Below are 19,876 nucleotides of genomic sequence, written 5' to 3' on the forward strand. Positions count from 1 at the left end.
AGGGCCCCCTGGCCCAGCTGGGGAGAACTCTTCCCCCCCACTCCTAGCTTGCATGGGGAGGGCGAATGTCAGCTCCTCCCCCAAAGAGCCCCCACACATTGAGTCCAAAGAAAGGGGGAGGGCCCTGAGTGGGTGCTTTCCCTGCAGAGGGGCCTGGCACAGGAGGTGGGGGCCGGGGTGGGGGGGAGAGGCCAGCGTTGGCAAGGGAAGCATGCTGGTGGCCTCGGCTGGCACCCTCTCCCCACCGGGGAGCCGGGTGGAGGAGCAGCAGTAGAAAGCCTCTGCCCACCCACCCGTCCACGCCCCCTTCGGCAGATCTGGGGGTCCCGCTGAGCTGCGCCTGGGATCCATCCTCCCACCCCGAGACACAGGCCGAGTGGGGCTGGCCACAGCTGGGTGCGGTGGGTGCAAAGGGGGGGCAAGGCTCTTGGGGCACAAACCTTTGGGCAAGGAAGGGCCTCGGCTGGCTACTCAGGAGTAGATGGTGATGACCTCCCGGCCACCCCCACGGACTAGCAGCACCCTGTCCAGATGTTCCGTCAGCACCTCCAGGAACTCCATATCTGGGGGGAGGGTCAAGGCTTGTCTGTGCAGCAGAGCCCCCCCCCGCGGTCCTTCGGCAGGGGCCCCCCGTCCAGACTTTCCCCCACAGGGCAGCCCGGAGAAGCACAGCCGAAGCTGCAGGAGGGGGCCGCTCCGGAAGGCTGAAGGGACGCTGGATGCCCAGCCCCACAAGGAGCAGTTCTGGGACCCCGGCAGGTTTTGGGGGCGCTGCAGAAGAGACCAAGGGAGGGGGGGCCAAGACGTTGCGCTGTGGCTCCAGGGCCGGCCGGCAGGAAAGCCAGCGGAACAGTCCGCCACTCCTTCAGTTGAAAGCTCTCCTGCCTTCGGAGGCTTTGAACCACTTTGGCGGCTCCCGCCCCGAGCAGAGGGGAGGGGTGGGCCAGAGATGGCCCCTCAGGTGGTTTGCAACTCTGCAGTTCCGATTCAAAAGGGGCTGCCCCGTCCCTGGGGGTGGCTTTGGCCGGGACCCTCCTTCTGACCGGAGGCCCAGGGCAGAAGCCCAGCGTGACTCTCCGAGGACGGAGTTCCCCTGAGGAAGGGAAGCTGCCATCATCCAGAACCCCCCAACCCCTCGCCAGCCCCCCCGACTGCCCTCCCTGCTGGCTGAGCCCCAGAAGGATACAGTTCTCATCCCCCTTGCGGTTCCGGGGGGGGCCCGGCATGTTGAGCAGCACCAGCTTCGCCTCCTGTGACTTCCGCACGATGGCCTCGTTCAGCCGGATGGCCGTGTGCATCCGCCGGACGTTGGACTGGTTCCTGAGGGAGAAGACGGGCCGGTGGGCGGCCGGCAGGGGCTACCTGGCCCCTCGGCCTCTGCCCCTCTTGGGCACGGCCTTCCAGGAGGGGGGACGGCGAGAGGGGGACCCCCTCCCCAAGCATTGCAGAGTGGCCAAAGGGGCACTTACAGATTTTCCCACTCCCTGGCAGCAAGAACGGTGGCAGGAGCAGCGGGAGAGGAAAGAAGGAGATTGTGTCATTGCCTGGGGGGGTGGTATTCCACCTGACACCCCCACCTCCCTCACTGTCCCCGCACCCCTGAGTCTCTGCCCCGCCCGGAGGCCAGCGGTGGGGGGAGGGGGCTCACGGCTTCATGTTGAAGAAGTCCTTGATGCTCTCTGAGCTGACGGGACTCTTGGCCTTGAGCTTCTCGGCCTCCTTCTCCTTCGTCCAGGTGAGGTGCACCTTCTCGGGGGGGGGCTCGGCCTCGGCCTCCTCCCCCGGGGACTGCAAGCTGCCGGAGAAGCTGGTGGTGTTCTTGTCGTGGATCAGCTGCACCTGTTGAGTGGCCGAGCAGCGCCTTCACCCCTTCCGCCTGCGGCCTCCTCTGCAGCGTCGGCAGCTCCCAGGCAGGGACCCTTCTGGGCAAGGCAGGCAGCCACGCAGGGGGAGGGAGCCGGGCGGCCAGCGGCCAGGAAAAGCTCGGGAGATGGAGCACCGTGGGGAGGGCAGCTGTGGGAGGGCAGGCCTGGCCCCAGTGCTGGGGAGGAGGTGCTCAGGACACCCCCCCCAGGGAAGCCACCCTTCAGACAGTACGCAAGCCCAGGCGTAGCTGAACCACGGTTTACTCAGCAGAGCGAATATTTTAGCTTTGTGTGTCACCTTGAACTGTGGTGGGTCAGCCTGGCTGGGAGGATGACGGGGAGCCCCAGAGGGATGGGGGGGGAGGTCAGGCTGGCCCACCCCAATCTTTCCTCTTTGGGGAGGAGCCACCCTTGGGATGCAGCTCGAGGGGGAAACGGGGGAAGCCCCCCTGGGGGAGGCATTGGATGTGTGGTCAGCCCAGAGGCCCAGGCCAAATGCGGTGGGTGTCTGAGGTGGGGGGCATTCCCCACACAGGCTGGAGTTCATCTGGAAAGCATGAGCCTCCCCCCCCCCGGGTCTTTTTCCAGAGTGTGCTGGCCGCCCTACAAAATGGCACATGGGCTCCTGGAAGGGGAGGGAGACCCTGGAGCCCATCCAGAGGAGGCCAAAGAAGCCCCTCCTCAGCTTGGGGGGGGGATCTGAGCTGCTCTGGGTGCCTGGGGGGAGGCTGGGCAGCTGCCCCACGGGAGAGGCTGTGGAGGGGTGAGGAGACGGGCAACTAACCAGCGGCTCCTTTACAAGAGAGGGAGTGCCAGGGAAGGCCTGAGGGGGGACCGTGGTGCCTCCACGCAGGAGCTCTTTGGATGCAGAAGCAGAACGGAGAATGAAGCATAAAAGAGCCGGAAGGGACCTTGGAGGTCTTCTAGTCCAACCCCCTGCTCAAGCAGGAGACCCTATTTCGTGTGGCAGTGGCACAGCTGGGGAAGGGGGGGGTCCCAGGTCCTTCCAACCCTGACCCTCCATGACCGCCATTCGTTCCACCCACCCCCAGGGTGAAGTTCCTCCCCCCAGCCTTACGAGCCACCCTCTTGCCGTTGCCATCTCTGATCGCCCCCCCCCCCTGCCTGGCCATCTTACCTCTTCTTCTGGCTTCTCCTCGCTGTCGCCCACCTGCTCGTCCGGGAGGCTCAGGTGGGTGTTGGGGGGGTTTTTGCGCCGGATGGAGCCCCGGGATTCGTCCGTGATGCTCTGGATCTGCGGCAGAGAGCAGAGCGGGGGAAGACGCCGGTCACCCCAGCGCATGCAGTTTCTTTCCTGCACAAACGTTCCACCCCAGGGAACTTTCTTACACACAAGTGGCCCCTCCAGTAAAAACACACGACCCAGAAGTTGCTGGGTGCTTCTGCGCCCTTTGGAGGATGTCTGGCCCAATCCCACCGAGATGCGTCCAGAGGGCAGAGATGGGCACCGGGGGGCCAGCGCGTGGCAAGGCAGTCGGGGGCGTTGGCAGCAGCCTTGGCCAGTACTCTGGACCAGCCAATGAAAATCAGGATTTCCTCTGCTGGCATCCTGTGCCAGGCCAGCCTCTTTCCCGACGTGCCAGGGGGCGAGCAGGGGGGGGTCCGTACCTCACGTTCCCGCTCCGTCTTGGTCAGGTGCATCTGCTTGAGGATCAGCGACCTCTGCTCCATCACCAGGGTCTTCTCGTAGGTGTAGGCTGAGATGTCGCTCTCATGCTGTGGGGCCAGAGGGAGCAGTGTCCGCTTTCAGCAGGGCTGGATTTGATGGGCACCGGCAGGGGGTCTCCCTTGGCAGAGGCCCACCAGAGCCTCTAACCCACTTTATGACAGAGGTGGGAAAACCTGAACTCGTAACCAGACTGGCCAAGAGACAACGGGCTGAGAAGGGGAAGCTGGGGGGGGCGGCCCTGGGCTACAGGCACGTCGGGGGGATAGTAGGGCCTGGGGTGGGAAACCACGGGGGCAGGCACGGACAAGAGGAACTCAAAGAGCAGGGCTGGGCTGCAGCCCCCCCGCCCCGCCTCACCATCTCCACCACCTCCACCTCGGCCGTGATGCGCAGGTGGTACAGGAAGGTGGTCAAGTCCTTCTTCATCTGGATGCTGTTGTCGTCCATCTGGGCCACCGTGAAGATGCGCATCTTGCACTTGCGCCAGACCTGCACGGAGACACATCCCGGCCAGCTCAGCCACGTGGACCCCCACTCGGGCCACTCCCCCACCTCCGGCGAATGTTATTGCTTGACAGCTGGGTCCCCGGCAAGGAGGGCCCCTCCCTGCCTGGGCGTCCGGGCCCCAGATGTTGGTGGTGCCAAGGGAAGGGGGGCCCCCCGAGACTGCCCTGCCACGCCAGCTCCCCCCCTCGGGGGCACCTTGTGCTGGCGCAGAAGGAAGGGCAGGAGCATCAGCATCCCCCCGTCGTGCACGATCCACCAGACGTCGATGTGGCCCTCCGAGAAGCGCTCTGTGTTGGCCGGGAACATGGCCACGTTTTTGGCCACCAGCAAGGCCATGTGGCCAGCCGTGGTTTCTCGCACCAACTCTGGGTGGAACAAGCAAAGAGGAGTACTTGCCAAGATGCCCAGGAAGGGAGGAAATCCTAGAGGAATGCCAGACCCGGGCAAGCCCCCCCCCAGAAGGGCCGCAATGCCGCAGGGGGAACCAAGGAAGGAGCAGGCGCTCCATGCAGAGGGCGGGTCTCCCAACGGCTGAAAGCAGCAGGGAGGCTGGAGATGCTGCCAGGAGGACGGGGGGGGGGGGGTCAGGGAGCCCCTAGGACGCCCCTCCCTTGGCCAGACAAGGCCCCTTGAGGTGTCAGACAAGGGGACCCTTCCCCGACTAGAGGGCGGCTGCTTTCCCCCTGCGGCCCCCGGGGGCCCCTGCTCTTCTCTCACCAATGAAGTTCCTCCAGGTCTGGTGGTCCTCCTTGCTGCGCCAGCTGCGTGGCCAGCCGACCAGCACTGTGTTGTGCTGCAGGCCTCCCAGGCCGCTGGACTGAATGAGGTGCGACATGCCGTCCCGGACGTTGCTAGAGGTCACCACCTGGCAGAAGCCCTTGACCTTCTCGGCCTCCATCAGCCGCTGGATGGACTGGGCAGGGGGAGCAGAGAGCGGGGGGGGGTCACGGCCTCGCATCCGGGGCAGCCCTTCTCCCGAGGAGCCCGGGGCTCTTTGGGCAGAGGGGAAGGTCTCCTGCGGCCATTTTACCGCGCTCACCTCCTCGGCACGCTGGAGCTGCAGGTGGTTGTCCAGGAAGGCGCCCTCCAGCACGGAGCCCACGATGGTCAGCCCCTTGCCCGCCTTGAGCTGGTTGGTCAGGGAGAGCAGCTGCGGGTGAGCGACGTTCTGGTCCTGATCCACCCGGACGAGCACCAGCAGCTGCGGCCTGGGGAGAGGGAAGGCCTTTAGCCGGGCCCCCCCACCCCCGCTCTCTCCGCCTCTACGGCTGAGGGTGTTCCGGCCTCCTCCTGCCCTGGATCACCAGCTGTGCCAGTTGCCGGAATAGCCCCCCCCCAATTCCTCCATCTCTTCTTTTTCATCTCCAGCTCTTTCCCTCTGCAGAACCCCAGGAAGAGCAGATCTGTGCCAGATCCCTCCAGGCCACTCTGCACACAACAAGCTCCTCTTTGGATCGGATCTTGGCTGCCTGATCTGGAGCCAGGAGGGAGCTCCGACTTTGCTCCTCAGGGCCACAACAGCCCTTTACGCTGTGCCAGCCCACTTGCTGGGCTCCACGTGCCGCCCTAGGAAAGGGGGCAGCTGCTGCAGAGATGCCAAGGCTGGCCCAGCAGGGCGAAATATTTGTATGTTGCTTGTATGTAAGGGTGTAGGTATGTACATATGTTGCATATAGTATGTTTAAATATGTGTTGTGTATGTGTACACTTTGAGAGCAAGCAACTAAATTTCATCTTTAATGTTTGAATAGAACAGAGCTGGAAGGGACCTTGGAGGTCTTCTAGTCCAGCCCCCTGTTCAAACAGGAGAACCTCTACCATCTCAGACAAGTGACTGTCCGGTCTCTTCTTAAAAACCTCCCGTCATGGAGCGCCCATGATTTCTGGAGGCAACTTCGGTCCCACTGGTTGATTGTGCCCTTGTGCCCACAGTACAAAATGACAACAACAGTTCCCTCCCTCCCTCCCTCCCTCCCTCCCTCCCTCCGAGGCTGCCCTCCCTCTAGACCCCCAGCTCAGGGCCAGCACCAGTCGGCTCACCTCCAGTTCTTGGTGTGGGGCGGCCCCTCCTCCAACCGCAGCAGGGCGTAACGAGCTGCGCTGAGCGAGAGGCCCCGGATGCCATCCCCCCACTCCTTCTCTGCCCTGGAAGAGCAAGCGGGGAGGGGGCTGTGTGAGCTTTGCCCCATGTACCCCCCCAGCGTCCCTCCGGAGGGGGAGACATCCCCTCCCCAAGAAGGGGCCAAGGCCCAGCCGGCCACCACTTAGCCACAGCGCCACCCCTCCCTCCCTCGCCCCCAAATAGGAGACAGAACATTGTGCCCACCTGGCAAGTATGCCGGGGGGGGGGCAGGGAGGGGCACTTACCCTCGGTACTCGATGTACTTGTAGATGAGTCCCGCGATCAGCATGGCGACCAGGGCATAGTACCAGGAGCAGATGAACATCAGTGCCAGGCAGAGGCTCATGCCCAGGAAGGAGAGGGTCCTGCAAGAGTCGAGAGGTCACGCACCTCTGCCCCCTCCCCTCCCAGTGGTCTTCCCCAGGGCTGCAGGACCCAAAGTGCCTCTCCCCGCCCCCCCCCAGGAGAAGGAGGGCACCCACCAGTGGTAGTAGCGGAAGCGTGGGCGCCAGTTGGGGGTCCTCAGCAGCGTCTGAACCGCACAGGCCAGGTTGACAAACATGTAGCACATCAGGAAGAACCTGGGGGGGAGGGTTGTTCAGCGTTTGGGGGACAGAGAAGCCCCCTCCCCTGGCTTGCAAGGGGGAGCCCAGGCCGCCTTTAGCTCCCCTGCCGGCTCCGGAGGGGCCCAGTTGGGGGGGCGTACATGGAGAGGATGGGGGCCACATCGTCCAGGGAGGCGATCAGGATGCCAATCTCGCAGATGCAGGCCGTGAGCAGGAGGGCCCAGGTGGGCTCCCCATTCGCCTTGCCGTGGCCGAAGATCTGCGGAGAAAGCGCCGAGGGAGGGTTAGGGTAAGGGCTAGGTGAGCCAGACCACCCCCAGCTGCTGCCCCCACTTTCCTCCCCTCAGACCGAATTCCTCCTTGCAGCTCCAAGCACACCCAGATCTTTGGAAGGGGGGGCAGCAGCTGTTGTAGTACAACATGTGTACATTGAGATTAGCTGAGCCTCCCCCCGTGCTCCCTCCCCCCAACACACAGTGACAACAAACCCTCCATCCCACCACACCATGTGAACCCACTACACCACACACCGGCCTCCCAAGTCAATTCTGCATAAGATTATGTCCCATTTAAAAGCCTAACAGCCCACGGATAAAAGCTATTTTTCAGCCTGTTGGTACGGCTGGCTATATTCCTATATCTCCTACCGGATGGTAGAAGAGTAAAGAGATACCGTCCAGGGTGTGAGTCGTCCCTGAGAATTTTCCTCACTCTTCCAAGGCAACGAGCCCTGGCGAGGTCATCCAGTGGTGTCAGGGAACAGCCCACAATGTCTTGTGCTGTGCTCACCACCCTCTGCAATGCTTTCCTATCCGCGGCTGTCAGACCAGCATACCAAACCACAATACCATACGAGAGGACGCTCTCTATGGTAGACCGGTAAAAGAGGTAAAAGTTGCCTGCCGAGAGGGCCTGGGGGTGGAGGGCAGGGGGCGGCATAAGGAAGAATGGGGAAGACGGGGTGGGCACAGTGTCTGGCAGTGGGCTGTGGGTGGGGAGCCGAAGGGAGAAGGCAGGAGGGGCAGCTTCTACAGTTCCAAGGAGGCTCCACACCCCTTTGCACTATTCAGGTGACCCTAAGGGCACAGATAAACCTCCGAGGGGCCTCAGTGACTCCCAGAAAGAGTGCAAATGACCATATGACTGCAAGGAATATAAATCTTTCCATCCTCCACCATTCAGTCAGAACCGAAGAAGCTTTTGGGATGAGAAGTGAAACATCTTCAAGGAAAAAACAAAAAAAGTCCAGTTGATTTTTGAAAAAGTGGCTTGGGACAATTATGACCTGGATGCCTGAGAATCTCCATAGACACCTTGCTGCGCTGTTAAGGGTACTCTGGTGATGGAGGTGAATGCAAGTGTCTTTTGTACACAAACAATGCCATGTTGTTGGCTAAGGAAGCAAATGGTTTGCTGGGAATATTAAGTAGATCCCACAGAGGACCTGAAAATTAATATATCAGACAGAAGTTGCTGTATTTGACCAGGAAAATCAAATAAAAGATGAAAATGTACAGCAGGTAAATGGATTTACAAACGTAGGTAGAATATTTACTAAAGTAGAAATTTTAAGAGGGGCAAATGTTGATAGATTATTAGTTATTTATTTTTATTTTAATTCCATTTATATCCCGTCCTTCTCCGAAGACTCAGGGCGGCTTACAAGCTTAGCAGATTATACGTGATTGTTATGAAGAATGACTGTTTGTGCAGTCCTTGGTGCTCTCTGAGCTTGTTGGTACAAGGTCACAGCGTCCGCCTGACTGAGTGTGCGGTCTGCCCCCTGTGTGTGCCCAGGGGTTTGCTCTACCAAGGCTGCTGGTATGTGGTTTCTTCTTGGCAGTTCCTTGATTAAGGTATTGCTTTCTGCTTGACTGTTTGTCTGGTGACAATCCCTGCTTATCTGGATGTCTGGACACCGCAGCAAGCCAGAACACCAGAAAAGGGAAACAGACCATCTACACATCTTCCCACCCCAAAATATGGATACCTGTGCAACTTTATCAAAAAGTGCCTGAGAGCCAAGAATGAACCAGTAATGAATGAATCTACAGTGAACGTCAGGATTGAAAAACTATCCAGATGGTTGGGGGGTGGGTGGTCAAGAGAGGAGAAAACGAAGCTATTCAGCGAAGACGAGGAAACGAGAGGATGCTGAAGGCTCAAGAGCAAGGAAGTTGTAGCTGAATGGAGCTGATTAGACCCTTAAAAACACGAGTGAGGCGTGGAGAGTCCCAAAGCACTGTAGGGAATCGGTGAGGGAGGTTTCATTGGTTACACTCCATCCTGGTCCACACAAACAAGCCAAGCCTCATCCGTGGGAGGCAGGCAGCACACAAAACCATGCACTCTCCGGTCCGTGGAAAAACCTTTCTCCATGGAACCGGTCCCTGGAGCCCAAAAGGTTGCGGACATCTGGACTAGATGACCTCTGGGGTCTCTTGCAATTCTAGGAAACTGGGACTGGGTGCCTGATGATCAGGGATGCTGCAGTAGCAGATTCCTATCTTGCCAAGGGCTGGACTAGATAACCTATAAGGTACCTGCCTGGAGAGGGGGCAGGTTTCGGCCAAGAGGCTGGGTTACCTCCCACAAGGCTTCTAGCAGTGCTTTGAGGGAGGCATCATTTGCAAATAGCTCCTTTGCAGGAGCAGCGATTCAAGCCAGCCGCTCCCTGGTTGAATGCGGGGTGGCGGGGTGGGGGGGGAAGGGTGATCCTCCCTCCCCCCTCGGTGTCTCTGTGTGAAGGGGGTGAGAGGACGAGAGGACGGATGTCTCCTTACATCAACCGGAGGCTACCCTGTCTCCAGACGGAGGTGGCAGGCGAGGTGCACTCCGGTTGACTGGAGGAGGGGGACCGTGGCTCTGGCTTTGTGGAGGGCAGCTTCCCTGGACAGGCAGCAGCGGCCCCTCCGTGCCTGCCCAGCACAGGCCCGGCACAGGCCTCATCCATTCACAGCAGGAGCTTAGCTCCTGGGGGATCGCGTGTGGCCCTCGGAATTGGTGGCCCTGAACCACTTTCTGGGGTGCAGAGAACTGCCCACCAGCCTTTTCCCGGAGGTGGCACGTGTCGGTGCTGCCAGCCTGCTTGGCCCCACTGCTGCTTCACTGATGCCAGACTGCCATGAACCCTGTGTGTCTGTGTGTGTGTGTGTGTGTGTGTGTAGGGAGCCAAGGGGGGGGAGGGGGAAGACTAGAATTCAAAACCGCTCCAACTGCCCGGCAGAGACCTCGGCCACTGACCTGAGGGCCACAGGCACGGGATGGAATGCAGGCCGCCACGGAGCCCACCAAGCACCAGAACTGTTACCAAAACAATCTGAATGCAGTTGGGGGTGGGGGGGGGGAAGGACCCAGGAAAGAGGAAAGTAAGAAGGCAGTTTTTGCTCACAAACCCAGTTCTAGCTTTTTCCTACCCCTTCTACCTGCTTGGCCTTAGTAAGTCGAAGGCTTTTTCTCCCTAAATGTCTGGTCTTGCCCCCAGGGAGCCTGCCTTGTGGGCCCTGGCCTGGCCCACCTGCGCCCGCTCACCCCACCTACCCGGAGGAAAGGCACGATGCCGTCCCGCGAGATGGCTTGCAGCAGGCGAGGGGCCCCCGTGAGGCTCTGCAGCCCGGCTCCGCAGGTGGAGAAGAAGGAGCCGAAGACGATCACCCAGGGGGAGGGCCAGGCCAGCGTGCCCACCACCAGGTTCCCACTGACAGCCTCGCCGAACCTGAAAGGGAAGAGGGGGGTGAAGCCCCCTTTCTCCAGCCTCCCAGGGACCAGAGAGCCGTCCTCGCCTTGGCCTGAGAAGGCTTCCCCTGCGCAACTGCAGAGTGCCTTTTTCAGACCCGGCTGGTGCCATGAGGGAGAAAGCTTCCCCCCTCCAGTCGCCCTCAGCCCTGAAAGCTGGTTATGCCACCTGGAGGGGGCCTTGAGGCAGACCTGGGTCCCCCCCCCGAGAGGCAGTGTGGAGGGTATGCTGGTGGGAGGAGGGGGCCCTTCCTGGGGGGGGCAGGCACTCACTTGTCCCGGAGCACCACACCCTCAATGCAGGCGCCAAACAGCACCACGGAGCTGATGTCTGTGGGGGCATGAAGGAAGCAAGGAAGGCAGGAGCTGTGCCACGGTGTCCAGGACCCCCCTCTCACTCACAGTACCCAGAGAACGCTGGCTGCCCCAAGGGGTTAGGGCAGCCCCCAGCCCTCCTCCCTCCCTCTCCCCACGTAGGCTCAGCTTTTGTGAGAGGACCTGGCAAGGGATGCCAGCCCCCCCCCAAGAGAGGCTCTGCCCGCAGCACCAGGGCCTGGCCTAGGGCCCGATGCACACCCCACAGAGCCTTTGGGGGTGCCTGTCCAGAGATGCCCCATCACTCTGCAGCCCACACCAAGGGATCTCGAGGCGAGCTGGAAAAAGGCAGCTCCCTTCGCCCGGCGGCTGCCCCGTGCCAGCCTCTGCCCGTGCCAGCCAAGGATACAGACAGCCGAGGTGGTGGCGATGGCGAGGATGGTGCCCGTAGGGATCGACTTTTGAGCATCCCGGAGATCCCCAGACCGGTTGGAGCCAGCCATGATCCCTGCAGAGAGGAGCTGGGGGTTCAAGGTCTGCTGGTGCTGGTCCTCCGGTTAGGGAGGGGGCCCTGCATCAGAAGCCCCCCCCCCAATCTAGGCAGGAGGAGGAGGAGGCGGCAGAAGGACCAGAGGGAAAAGCTGCAGGCCCTGTGTGTCTCTCTCTCTCACACACACTGTGTCTGTGTCTGTGTGTGTGTGTGTGTGTGAGAACGGCCAAGGCCCGATGCTGCTGGACTCCTGGCCAGGGGCTGGGCTGGGCCAGGGCAGGCGGAGGAAGAGCCTCAGATCAAGGGAAGATCTCGCACTGCACCACCCCAAAGGGCTGAGGCCAATCTTGCATGTCTGGAAGCCCCTCTTCCCTGTTCCAGGCATTGCAGGGAGCAGAAGGGCCTCCAGCCAGCCACCTTCCCAGGAGCCCCCCACTCGGGTGCCCCCCTTTGAGCTGGGGGCCAAGCGCTGGACGTCTGCTCCAGAAAAGGGGGGGGCGGGGTTCCCAGCCCTTCCTAGGAAAGCCTCTCACCGGTGACGGAAGGGAAGTAGATGCCGACCAGGAGGGTGAAATAGGAAGTCATGTCGCTGAAGACGTAGGGCTGGTCCAGGTCCAGCGCCCCCTCGGAGGGGGGCACAGAAGTCATCCCCGCCCGCTCGATAATCACCCCCTTCGGCAAGTAGGTGCTCCAGAGGTTTTCTGTGAAGAGAGGATGACGCAGCTCCAGGACCCATCCTCCCCTGCTGGGGTCCTCCTCACCATACCTTCCTCTCCCACCCCCAAAATAGGATTCCTCCCCTGGACAAACAACACCCCCTCCGGGACGGTGGCGACTTTGCAGATCAAGTGGAGCATCCTGCCCCAACATCCTCCACCAGATCTAGCGAGCCCCTCTGGACGGTGGCTCTCTCCCCCCCCCGCCCCACTGCCCTCAATAAGGGGGCCCAGCTGGCATTCCCCTCCCCCCATGAATCAGGAGACCCCAGCCCACGAGGGTTCCCCCCCCCACAAGAGGCTCCTTCTACCTTGGATGAGACCGGAAGCTGCTCCAGGGATGCCCTGAATCTCCGAGACGTTGTTCTGGCTGAAATACTCGTCGCACGTGGCGTTCAGCAAGCGGGAGGAGCAGAAGAGCGCCCACAGCTCGGAGCCCATCGTCTCGTTGCCCACCTGGACCACCTTGGCACACACATCAAAGCCGTGGCGGGACAGAGTCCGGTTGCCCAAGAGGCAAATCCTGGCCAAAAGACAGGAGCCGAAGGGAGGCTGAGGGCTGCTTGTCGGCTCCTCAACGTGGCCGGGCAAGCCCCCCCCCGGTTTCCCCCCTTTCCCCCCCATCTCAGGCAGGGACAGCCTTTGCAATGGGGCCTTTCCAGGCAGGCAGCTGGGGCCTCAGGATCTAAGGGGTGCGTTGCAGTCTGCTTCTCCCAGCAGGCCTCTCTGCCCCCCCCCCCACAACAGCCCAGTGGAGAGATGGCTTGGCGGGTGGGCGGGATCTTTAATGTCAGAAGTTTCTTCTGCGTCCATTCATAAAAGATTAAACTGGGGCATCACACATCCTTGTCTGGTTCTTACTCGGTGCTGAACCTTCAGCTAAGCATCCCATCTTCTCACTCAATTTTACTTCCATTCTGCTGGATGCATTCAGCCATCAGTTATTAACCATTCATCTTTAACATTTTCTAAGTCAGGCCTATTGGCTCCAACTGCACCCTTTTTCTAGAATTAATAAACCTGCAGTAAACTTTCCCTCCCACGTCGCTGCATTCCTTAATGACGTGCTAAGGAGCAAAAACATGGTCTGCGCACTCTCCCCACTTCCCCAGAGTTGCTAATTGCTGCCTTTTGAGCCTGTTCAGGGTGAACTGTGGGGGGGGGGCTTTGCAGACCCTCCCTGAGCCAGCTGTTGCCCTACCGACCCCGAATCCCCCCTTGCCCCATTTCCTTTATTGCAGGAACGGGAGCAATAACGGCCTCCTTCCAATTCAGCCTCCTTACCTAAGCCAAGCACACCCATAATTAGCATTTTTCCAGTTACACCACCTTTATCTTACATTTTTTTTAGCATTCTGGCACAACTTCTGACTTCCTCAATTTTTTTCCCCCTTTAGGCAGCACTCTAGTTTTGGAACAGTCACTTTGATTCCCGTCTGCACTACCGCTTTCACTCCGGTTCCCAAAATCTCCAACTAACGCCTCCCTCACTTCCGTTTCATCCCCCCCTTTTATTTTTAATTCCATGCTCTTCACCGGAGGCGCCTTGTGCTCTAATTCTGTGCCACCTTTCATTTCCATCAACGCTGCCCTGCATTTTCCCTGCATTCTCTCTGATCTTAGCCAGTCCTCGCTCTCTCTGGCGGCATCCTCTGCAAGGGGGCCACTGGCCGGTCCTCCCTTTGGGCAGTTCTGCTCTGTCCTCAGGCACTGCTCCCCCATCCCTGGACACGGGCACTTCACCCAGCGCCCCCCTCCTTTCTGCCTCTTTGTCCATTTACTGCACATCTGTGGCATTAAAACAGGACGTGGTCCATGTGACTTTCCATGCTCAGTCACCTGCCTGCCGTTCTCGTCTAACGTGAAAAGGGCTCAAAAGGCCGGCCCTGCACACTGTCCCTGCCCCCCCCCGCCTTTCCAGGTGTCCACGGGGGGGGGGGGGAAGAGCCTTGAACTGCAGCCACCGGAAGCACCAGCTAGCGATGGTTACGAGGCCCTTCTTCCTAGTCCAGGGGTAGGCAACCTTGGCTCTTTGACGACTCGTGGACTTCAACTCCCAGAATCCCTGAGCCAGCCTGGCTCAGCATGGAAACCTCTCCCTTTCCCCTCAGCACAGCTGGCTCAGGAATTCTGGGAGTTGAAGTCCAGCAGTCCTAAAAGAGCCGAGGCGGCCTACCCCTCTACCTAGTCCTACCGCTGATTCCCCAGAGTGGGGTTTGCGTAGCATTTCCTCCTCTTTCCTTACCGAGAGAGACTTTCGCTTTGGGCAAATTAAAGCCGAATGTGCCCAGAGACCAACTTTCACCTAACGGGCCAGGTCGAACGTTGCCCTTCTGGGGAAGGCCACCGCTGGACCGCCTCCAGCTCCTGTCGCCAGGGCCTGCCCCTCAGAGCCCCCTGGGCACAGCTGCCCTACTCTTTGAAGAAGGAAGGGCGAAGGAATCTCACAGGAAGCAGCTGGAGGCATTTTCAAACCTCTGGGGGTGCAGCCACGCCCCCACCAGCCGGTGCCTGCTGCAGATGCCAGTCGCTGGGCTCCGGCCTCCCCTCGGGCACCTCGCAGGACACGGGGAAGCCGGGCGACGGGCAGCAGTGACCGAGACGAAGGCAAGGAGGGCGGAAGAAGACAAAGTCCTCCTGGTCAAACCGCCAGGCAGACGGTCCACCCGTCTCCGGCCTTTGCAACCACCCCAGGAGAGAGCTAAGAGACCCCAGCCCCCCTCCCCCCTGACCAGCCAGGCACTTACGGAAAGGAGGGGGCGTCGAAGGCAGACTTGATGACCCCCGCGTAGATGGCCAGGATGGACAGGATGACGCAGCCCAGGAAGACCAGGGCAAACTTGTTCACGTACTTGACGCCCACGAAGACCACGGTGGCCATGCAGGTGAGGACACACGTCCCGTAGACCCTCATGTTGTTCAGCAGGGCGGCTGCTTCCCCACTGGCGTCCTCGGCCTTGAAGATGGCCATCGGGGGGAAGATGTAGGCCTGAGGGAGGCAGGAAGCGGGTCTGAGGGCCCCTCCTTCCCCAGCGGAGGGCCTCGGGGGGGGGCTCCCCAGGCCCTTCCCTCTTGCCCCGCCAGGCTCCCCACAAGACTTGCCAGCTCTTCTGGCTCGTATCCAAGCCGGCATTGAGGCCACTCAGGGGAGGCAGCCCTTCAAAGGACACCTCCGCCCACAGGCAGGTTTTCAGCACTTGCGTGAAGAGGGGCTGCATCTTTGCTCAGCATGAATACTTATTTGGGGGGGGCATTAAATGCCAGGTGGCTGCTGCTTGTCACAACGGATCTTTCTGTGCTGGTGTTCTCCCACCCGACATGTAATATTGTGGCTTTCTCAAGCAGTTATAAATTGCCAGCGCGAGAGACAGCTAACTTCTATATTTGCACTGACTGAGGAGTATGGAGGACTTTGCCCCCCCCCCCGCAGATTATTCCTAAGCCTCGCTGCCCCCCATGGATGGGAGGGGGCGCTTTGAACTGGGAGGCCAGTAGGATTGGGGGGCTGCCCGGGGGAAGGGAGGGCTGGCTGGTCTGGGCAGAAGCCCCTTTGGGGGCTGCCTGCCCAGCACTTGCCCGAGGGGCCTAATGGCCCCCCTGCTCCCCGTCCAGAGAGGCTCCCTGTGGCGAGGCTGGCAAGGAAGCAGATTTGTCCACTGGGGACGTCCTGAGGGAGCTTCTCTGGAAGGGACAGGCCACGGCTGCCTTAGAATCCTAGGCCTGGGAGGGGTCCGGGAGGTCATCTAGTCCAACCTCCTGCTCAGGGCAGGAGTCCTCAGGGCTGCCCAGGGAGGCATCTCTGCTGTTGGGGGGTCCTTCCTGTCCCCTGAAGAGGCTCTGGTGGGCTTCCTGCAGAGGAAATAGCTTCCTGCAGGGGGGGGGACTCTGATGTCAAACTGTGGTTCTAATTCTCTGCTACCTCGAAAAGGCCTGAAGGGAAATGTGGCTGGGTGGTCTGGTGGCAAAACATGGGGGGAGGGGCAGTTCTGGTAGGGGGGGACTTTGGATCAACTGAAAGCCTCAACAAGACATTGGGAAAAGAAGGCGAAAGGATTGTGCCTCCAGCCCTGCGGGACCACTGTCCCCACGGGAGGGGCTCTATTGGAAGGGCCCCTGGATCTCTCTGAGAGGAGAGGGGGGGCGTTACATTCACCTTTGCCCCTCCCCCCGTGAGGCTTTGTACTGCTGGGGGCAACATGAGCCAGAGGGGGCCAGCAAAGGAATCCCGGTCCCCAGCCTGGGGAGCAGCAGCAGGGCTTGGCAGAAGCCCCCCCATCCCAGGAGCAGCCGAGGCGCCACCCCCAACGGCTGTGGGTCCCAGTAAACACGAAGCTTCCTGCTTTCTGGATTTTTACGAGGGAGGGATGGAGACGGGCGATTCGCAGATGTGAAAAGTTAAAGTCAGATATTTGGCTTCCTGTTAATTCATTCATCCCTGACTTTGCTCTTCTCTTACGTCCTCTTATTTCGGATAGGATGGCTACTTCTGTCCTGGCAGCCGGCAGCCCGTAGAGGTTAGCTTGTGCCACCTTTCTCGAGAGATAAAGTTTTCTCCGCAATTGTTTTTATTGGGTATTATCACAGATACTACTGTTATAGATACTAAGTTGATGTTGAATTTAATTACGGCAGTGAGACTTTTAGTAGCGCAATATTGGAAGAAGGAAGAACTGCCGACTATAGAAGAGTGGACTTTAAAAGTTTCTAACTTGGCGGAAATGGCGAAGATCTCAGTGTATTTGAAAGACCAATCGCAACAGAGATATATTGTGGAATGGAGGAGATGGATTGAATATATTCAGAACAAATATGGGACCCTTGACCTGGTTTTTTTATCTGGACGATGGTTGGATGATCTTGGTGGGGGCTCTCCATTTATTATGCCCCTGTCATGGACCGATCATCACCTCCTGCGGCTGGTCTTCCGTTTTACCACCCCCCGCCGTGGGGATGCGGAACCAATTAGATGGTACCGCCCCAGGCGCTTAATGGACCCTGACGGGTTCCGGGCAGCGCTGGGATCCCCACCTGCCTCTGTCGCTCACAACTCGGCGGATGCCTTAGTGGAAGCCTGGGAAAGGGCAGCCACTGAGGCACTGGACCGAGTTGTACCCTTGCGGCCCCTTATCCAGTGCAGATCCCAACGAGCTCCATGGTTTTCCGCGGAGCTCCGGGAGATGAAGCGTCGGAAACGGGGCCTAGAGAGCTGCTGGAGGTCCAGCCGATCCGAATCCGACCGGTTGTGGTTAAGAACCTATATTAGGTCTTATCTCGCAGCGATGAGGGCGGCGAGGTGTAATTACTTCTCCGCCCTCATCGCGTCCGCAGATAATCGCCCGGCCGCCCTGTTCAGGGTGACTCGCTCACTTCTTAATCAGGAGGTGAGGGGGGATCCCTTGCAGGGTCGTGCCGAGGAGTTTGGTCAGCATCTGTCGGATAAAATCGCTTGGATTTGGACCGGTCTGGACTCCAGCTGGGCAGAGTCTGACGATCAGGACACGGGCGGTCTTGTCAATGTTATCTGGCAGGAGTTTGATTCTGTGACCCCTGATGAAGTGGACAGGATTATGGGGAGGTTGAGCTCCACCACATGTTTATTGGACCCGTGCCCTTCCTGGCTGGTTTATGCAGCTAGGGAGAGGACACGAGGCTGGTTCCAGGCGGTTATATCTGCTTCTTTGAGTGAGGGTAATTTCCCCACCGTCTTGAAGGAGGCGGTGGTGAGACCCCTCCTCAAGAAGCCAGCCTTGGACCCAGCTGTGTTGAACAACTTTCGTCCAGTCTCCAACCTTCGCTTTCTTGCGAAGGTTGTTGAGAGTGTGGTGGCGCATCAGCTCCCTCTGGTCCTGGATGAAGCGGATTATCTGGATCCGTACCAATCGGGTTTCAGGCCCGGGTACAGCACGGAGACGGCATTGGTCGCTCTGGTGAATGATCTCTGGAGGGCTCGGGATAGGGGATGTTCCTCTGTCCTAGTCCTATTAGACCTCTCAGCGGCTTTCGATACCATCGACTATGGTATCCTGCTGCGGCGTCTCAGGGGATTGGGAGTGGGAGGCACGGTTCTTCGGTGGTTCTCCTCCTATCTCCTGGGACGTTCGCAGTCGGTGTTGGCAGGGGGGCAGAGATCGGCCCCTAGGTCTCTCGTTTGTGGAGTTCCTCAGGGGTCGGTTCTCTCGCCTCTCCTGTTCAACATCTACATGAAACCGCTGGGTGAGATCATTCGTGGTTTTGGAGTTGGGTATCATCAATATGCTGATGATACCCAACTTTTTATTTCGACCCCAAACCACCCCAGTGATGCCCTCGCTGTGATGTCCCGTTGCCTGGAGGCGGTTCGGGTCTGGATGGGGAGGAACAGACTTCAACTCAACCCTGACAAGACTGAGTGGCTGTGCATTCTGGCATCCCGGGACATTCAAAATGTTCCATCTCTTTCTATGGGGGGGTGAGTTCTTACCCCCCGTGGATAGGGCTCGCAACTTGGGAGTCCTCCTAGATTCATGACTTACCCTGGAAGACCATATAGTAGCCGTGACTAGGGGGGCTTTTGCCCAGGTTCGCCTGGTGCGCCAGTTGCGGCCCTATCTGGACCGGGATGCCCTGTGTACGGTCACTCATGCGCTCGTGACCTCTCGTCTTGACTATTGCAATGCTCTCTACATGGGGCTTCCCTTGAAGACCACTCGGAGGCTCCAACTGGTACAGAATGCGGCCGCGAGAGTTGTCTTGGGAGTTTCCCGGTACTCCCATGTTACACCTTTGCTCCGCGAGCTGCATTGGTTACCAGTTGTCTTCCGGGTGAGGTTCAAGGTCTTAGTGATGGTTTTTAAGTCCTTACATGGCATGGGTCCAGAATACCTCGGGGATCACCTGCTGCCGGAGTCAACTCCCCTCCGCCCTGTGCGTTCCCACAGAGAGGGCCTCCTCAGGGTGCCTCCGGTCAGAGAATGCCGGCTGGTGGCCCCCAGGGGGAGGGCCTTCTCTGTGGAATCAACTGCCGGTTGAGCTCCGGATGGCACCGGATCTCCGCTCCTTCCGGCGCGGGTTAAAGACCCACTTATTCGAACAAGCTGGCCTGGCCTGATGGGGAGTTAATTTAGGGTTTTAAATATTTGTATATTTTATTGTTTTATTTTGGGCATTAATTTAATTCTATTTTAACTTTTGTATTTTTGTATTTTTATTATATGCCCTGTTCACCGCCCTGAGTCCTTCGGGAGAAGGGCGGTATAAAAATTTAATAATAATAAAACGTAAACGTAAACGTAAAAAGTTTCATTTAGCATTTGAATAAGTAGTGGATCTATATGATGTATAATTAGTTTGTAGTTATTTTATTATTATTCGGACGATGGAGAGTTAAAGTGCGATAGAATTTAATGTTTTATTGTTGTTAGCATATTTTAGATTATGTTTATTTGTATTTTTATACCCTGTATTCAGCTCTGGGAAGTTGGGGAGGGGGAGGGAAGGGGAGGGGGGTTGGGGAGAGGGGGGGAGGAGGGGGGTTTTCTTTGTATCCAAAATGTATTTTAAAACTTTTCAATAAAAAAAAGAGATGGGGGGGGGGAAGGAGGAGCACTGGTCAGCTCAAGCGCCTGGCCAGCTCCCTCTGGGCTCTGCCGCTTCCCTTTCGGCGCAACCCCAGAGACGGTGCCAGCCAGGAAAGCGCCTGCTCGGGCTGCCCAAGCCAAGCCCCGTCTGCCCCTGGGAGCCTGGCAAGACAGAGGGGGCCAGCGGCTCGCCTTGCCTCTCCCCTACAGCGAGAGGGAGGGAGGGAGGGGCGGCATCTGGGAAAGCTGAAGCTTTTATCCGCTCTCAAATTACAGAGTTATACAACATGTAAGAGCGACTGTACTGGCTGCTA

The 19,876-nt window shown here is 59.1% G+C and overlaps 1 protein-coding gene across 2 annotated transcripts in view; it reads right to left on the reverse strand.

Moving 5' to 3' along the window:
• Positions 1–471: 471 nt before the first annotated feature.
• Positions 472–19,876, reverse strand: part of SLC12A5 (solute carrier family 12 member 5) — a gene marked incomplete at both ends in the record, with an annotated part of 84,103 nt that continues 64,698 nt past the window's right edge. For both annotated transcript variants that reach the window (XM_081322747.1, XM_081322748.1), the window contains 20 exons: positions 472–563; positions 1,187–1,320; positions 1,470–1,484; positions 1,649–1,839; positions 3,004–3,120; positions 3,495–3,602; positions 3,913–4,044; positions 4,258–4,427; positions 4,780–4,975; positions 5,102–5,270; positions 6,103–6,207; positions 6,430–6,549; positions 6,667–6,765; positions 6,891–7,009; positions 10,291–10,465; positions 10,759–10,816; positions 11,210–11,308; positions 11,824–11,991; positions 12,318–12,529; positions 14,754–14,995. In XM_081322747.1, coding sequence (XP_081178873.1) covers positions 472–563; positions 1,187–1,320; positions 1,470–1,484; positions 1,649–1,839; positions 3,004–3,120; positions 3,495–3,602; positions 3,913–4,044; positions 4,258–4,427; positions 4,780–4,975; positions 5,102–5,270; positions 6,103–6,207; positions 6,430–6,549; positions 6,667–6,765; positions 6,891–7,009; positions 10,291–10,465; positions 10,759–10,816; positions 11,210–11,308; positions 11,824–11,991; positions 12,318–12,529; positions 14,754–14,995 — 2,721 coding nt within the window. The remainder of the gene's footprint in view (positions 564–1,186; positions 1,321–1,469; positions 1,485–1,648; positions 1,840–3,003; positions 3,121–3,494; positions 3,603–3,912; positions 4,045–4,257; positions 4,428–4,779; positions 4,976–5,101; positions 5,271–6,102; positions 6,208–6,429; positions 6,550–6,666; positions 6,766–6,890; positions 7,010–10,290; positions 10,466–10,758; positions 10,817–11,209; positions 11,309–11,823; positions 11,992–12,317; positions 12,530–14,753; positions 14,996–19,876) is intronic.

Source organism: Vipera berus, assembly GCF_964194415.1.
Source record: "Vipera berus genome assembly, chromosome: 3".
Lineage (NCBI taxonomy): Eukaryota > Metazoa > Chordata > Lepidosauria > Squamata > Viperidae > Vipera > Vipera berus.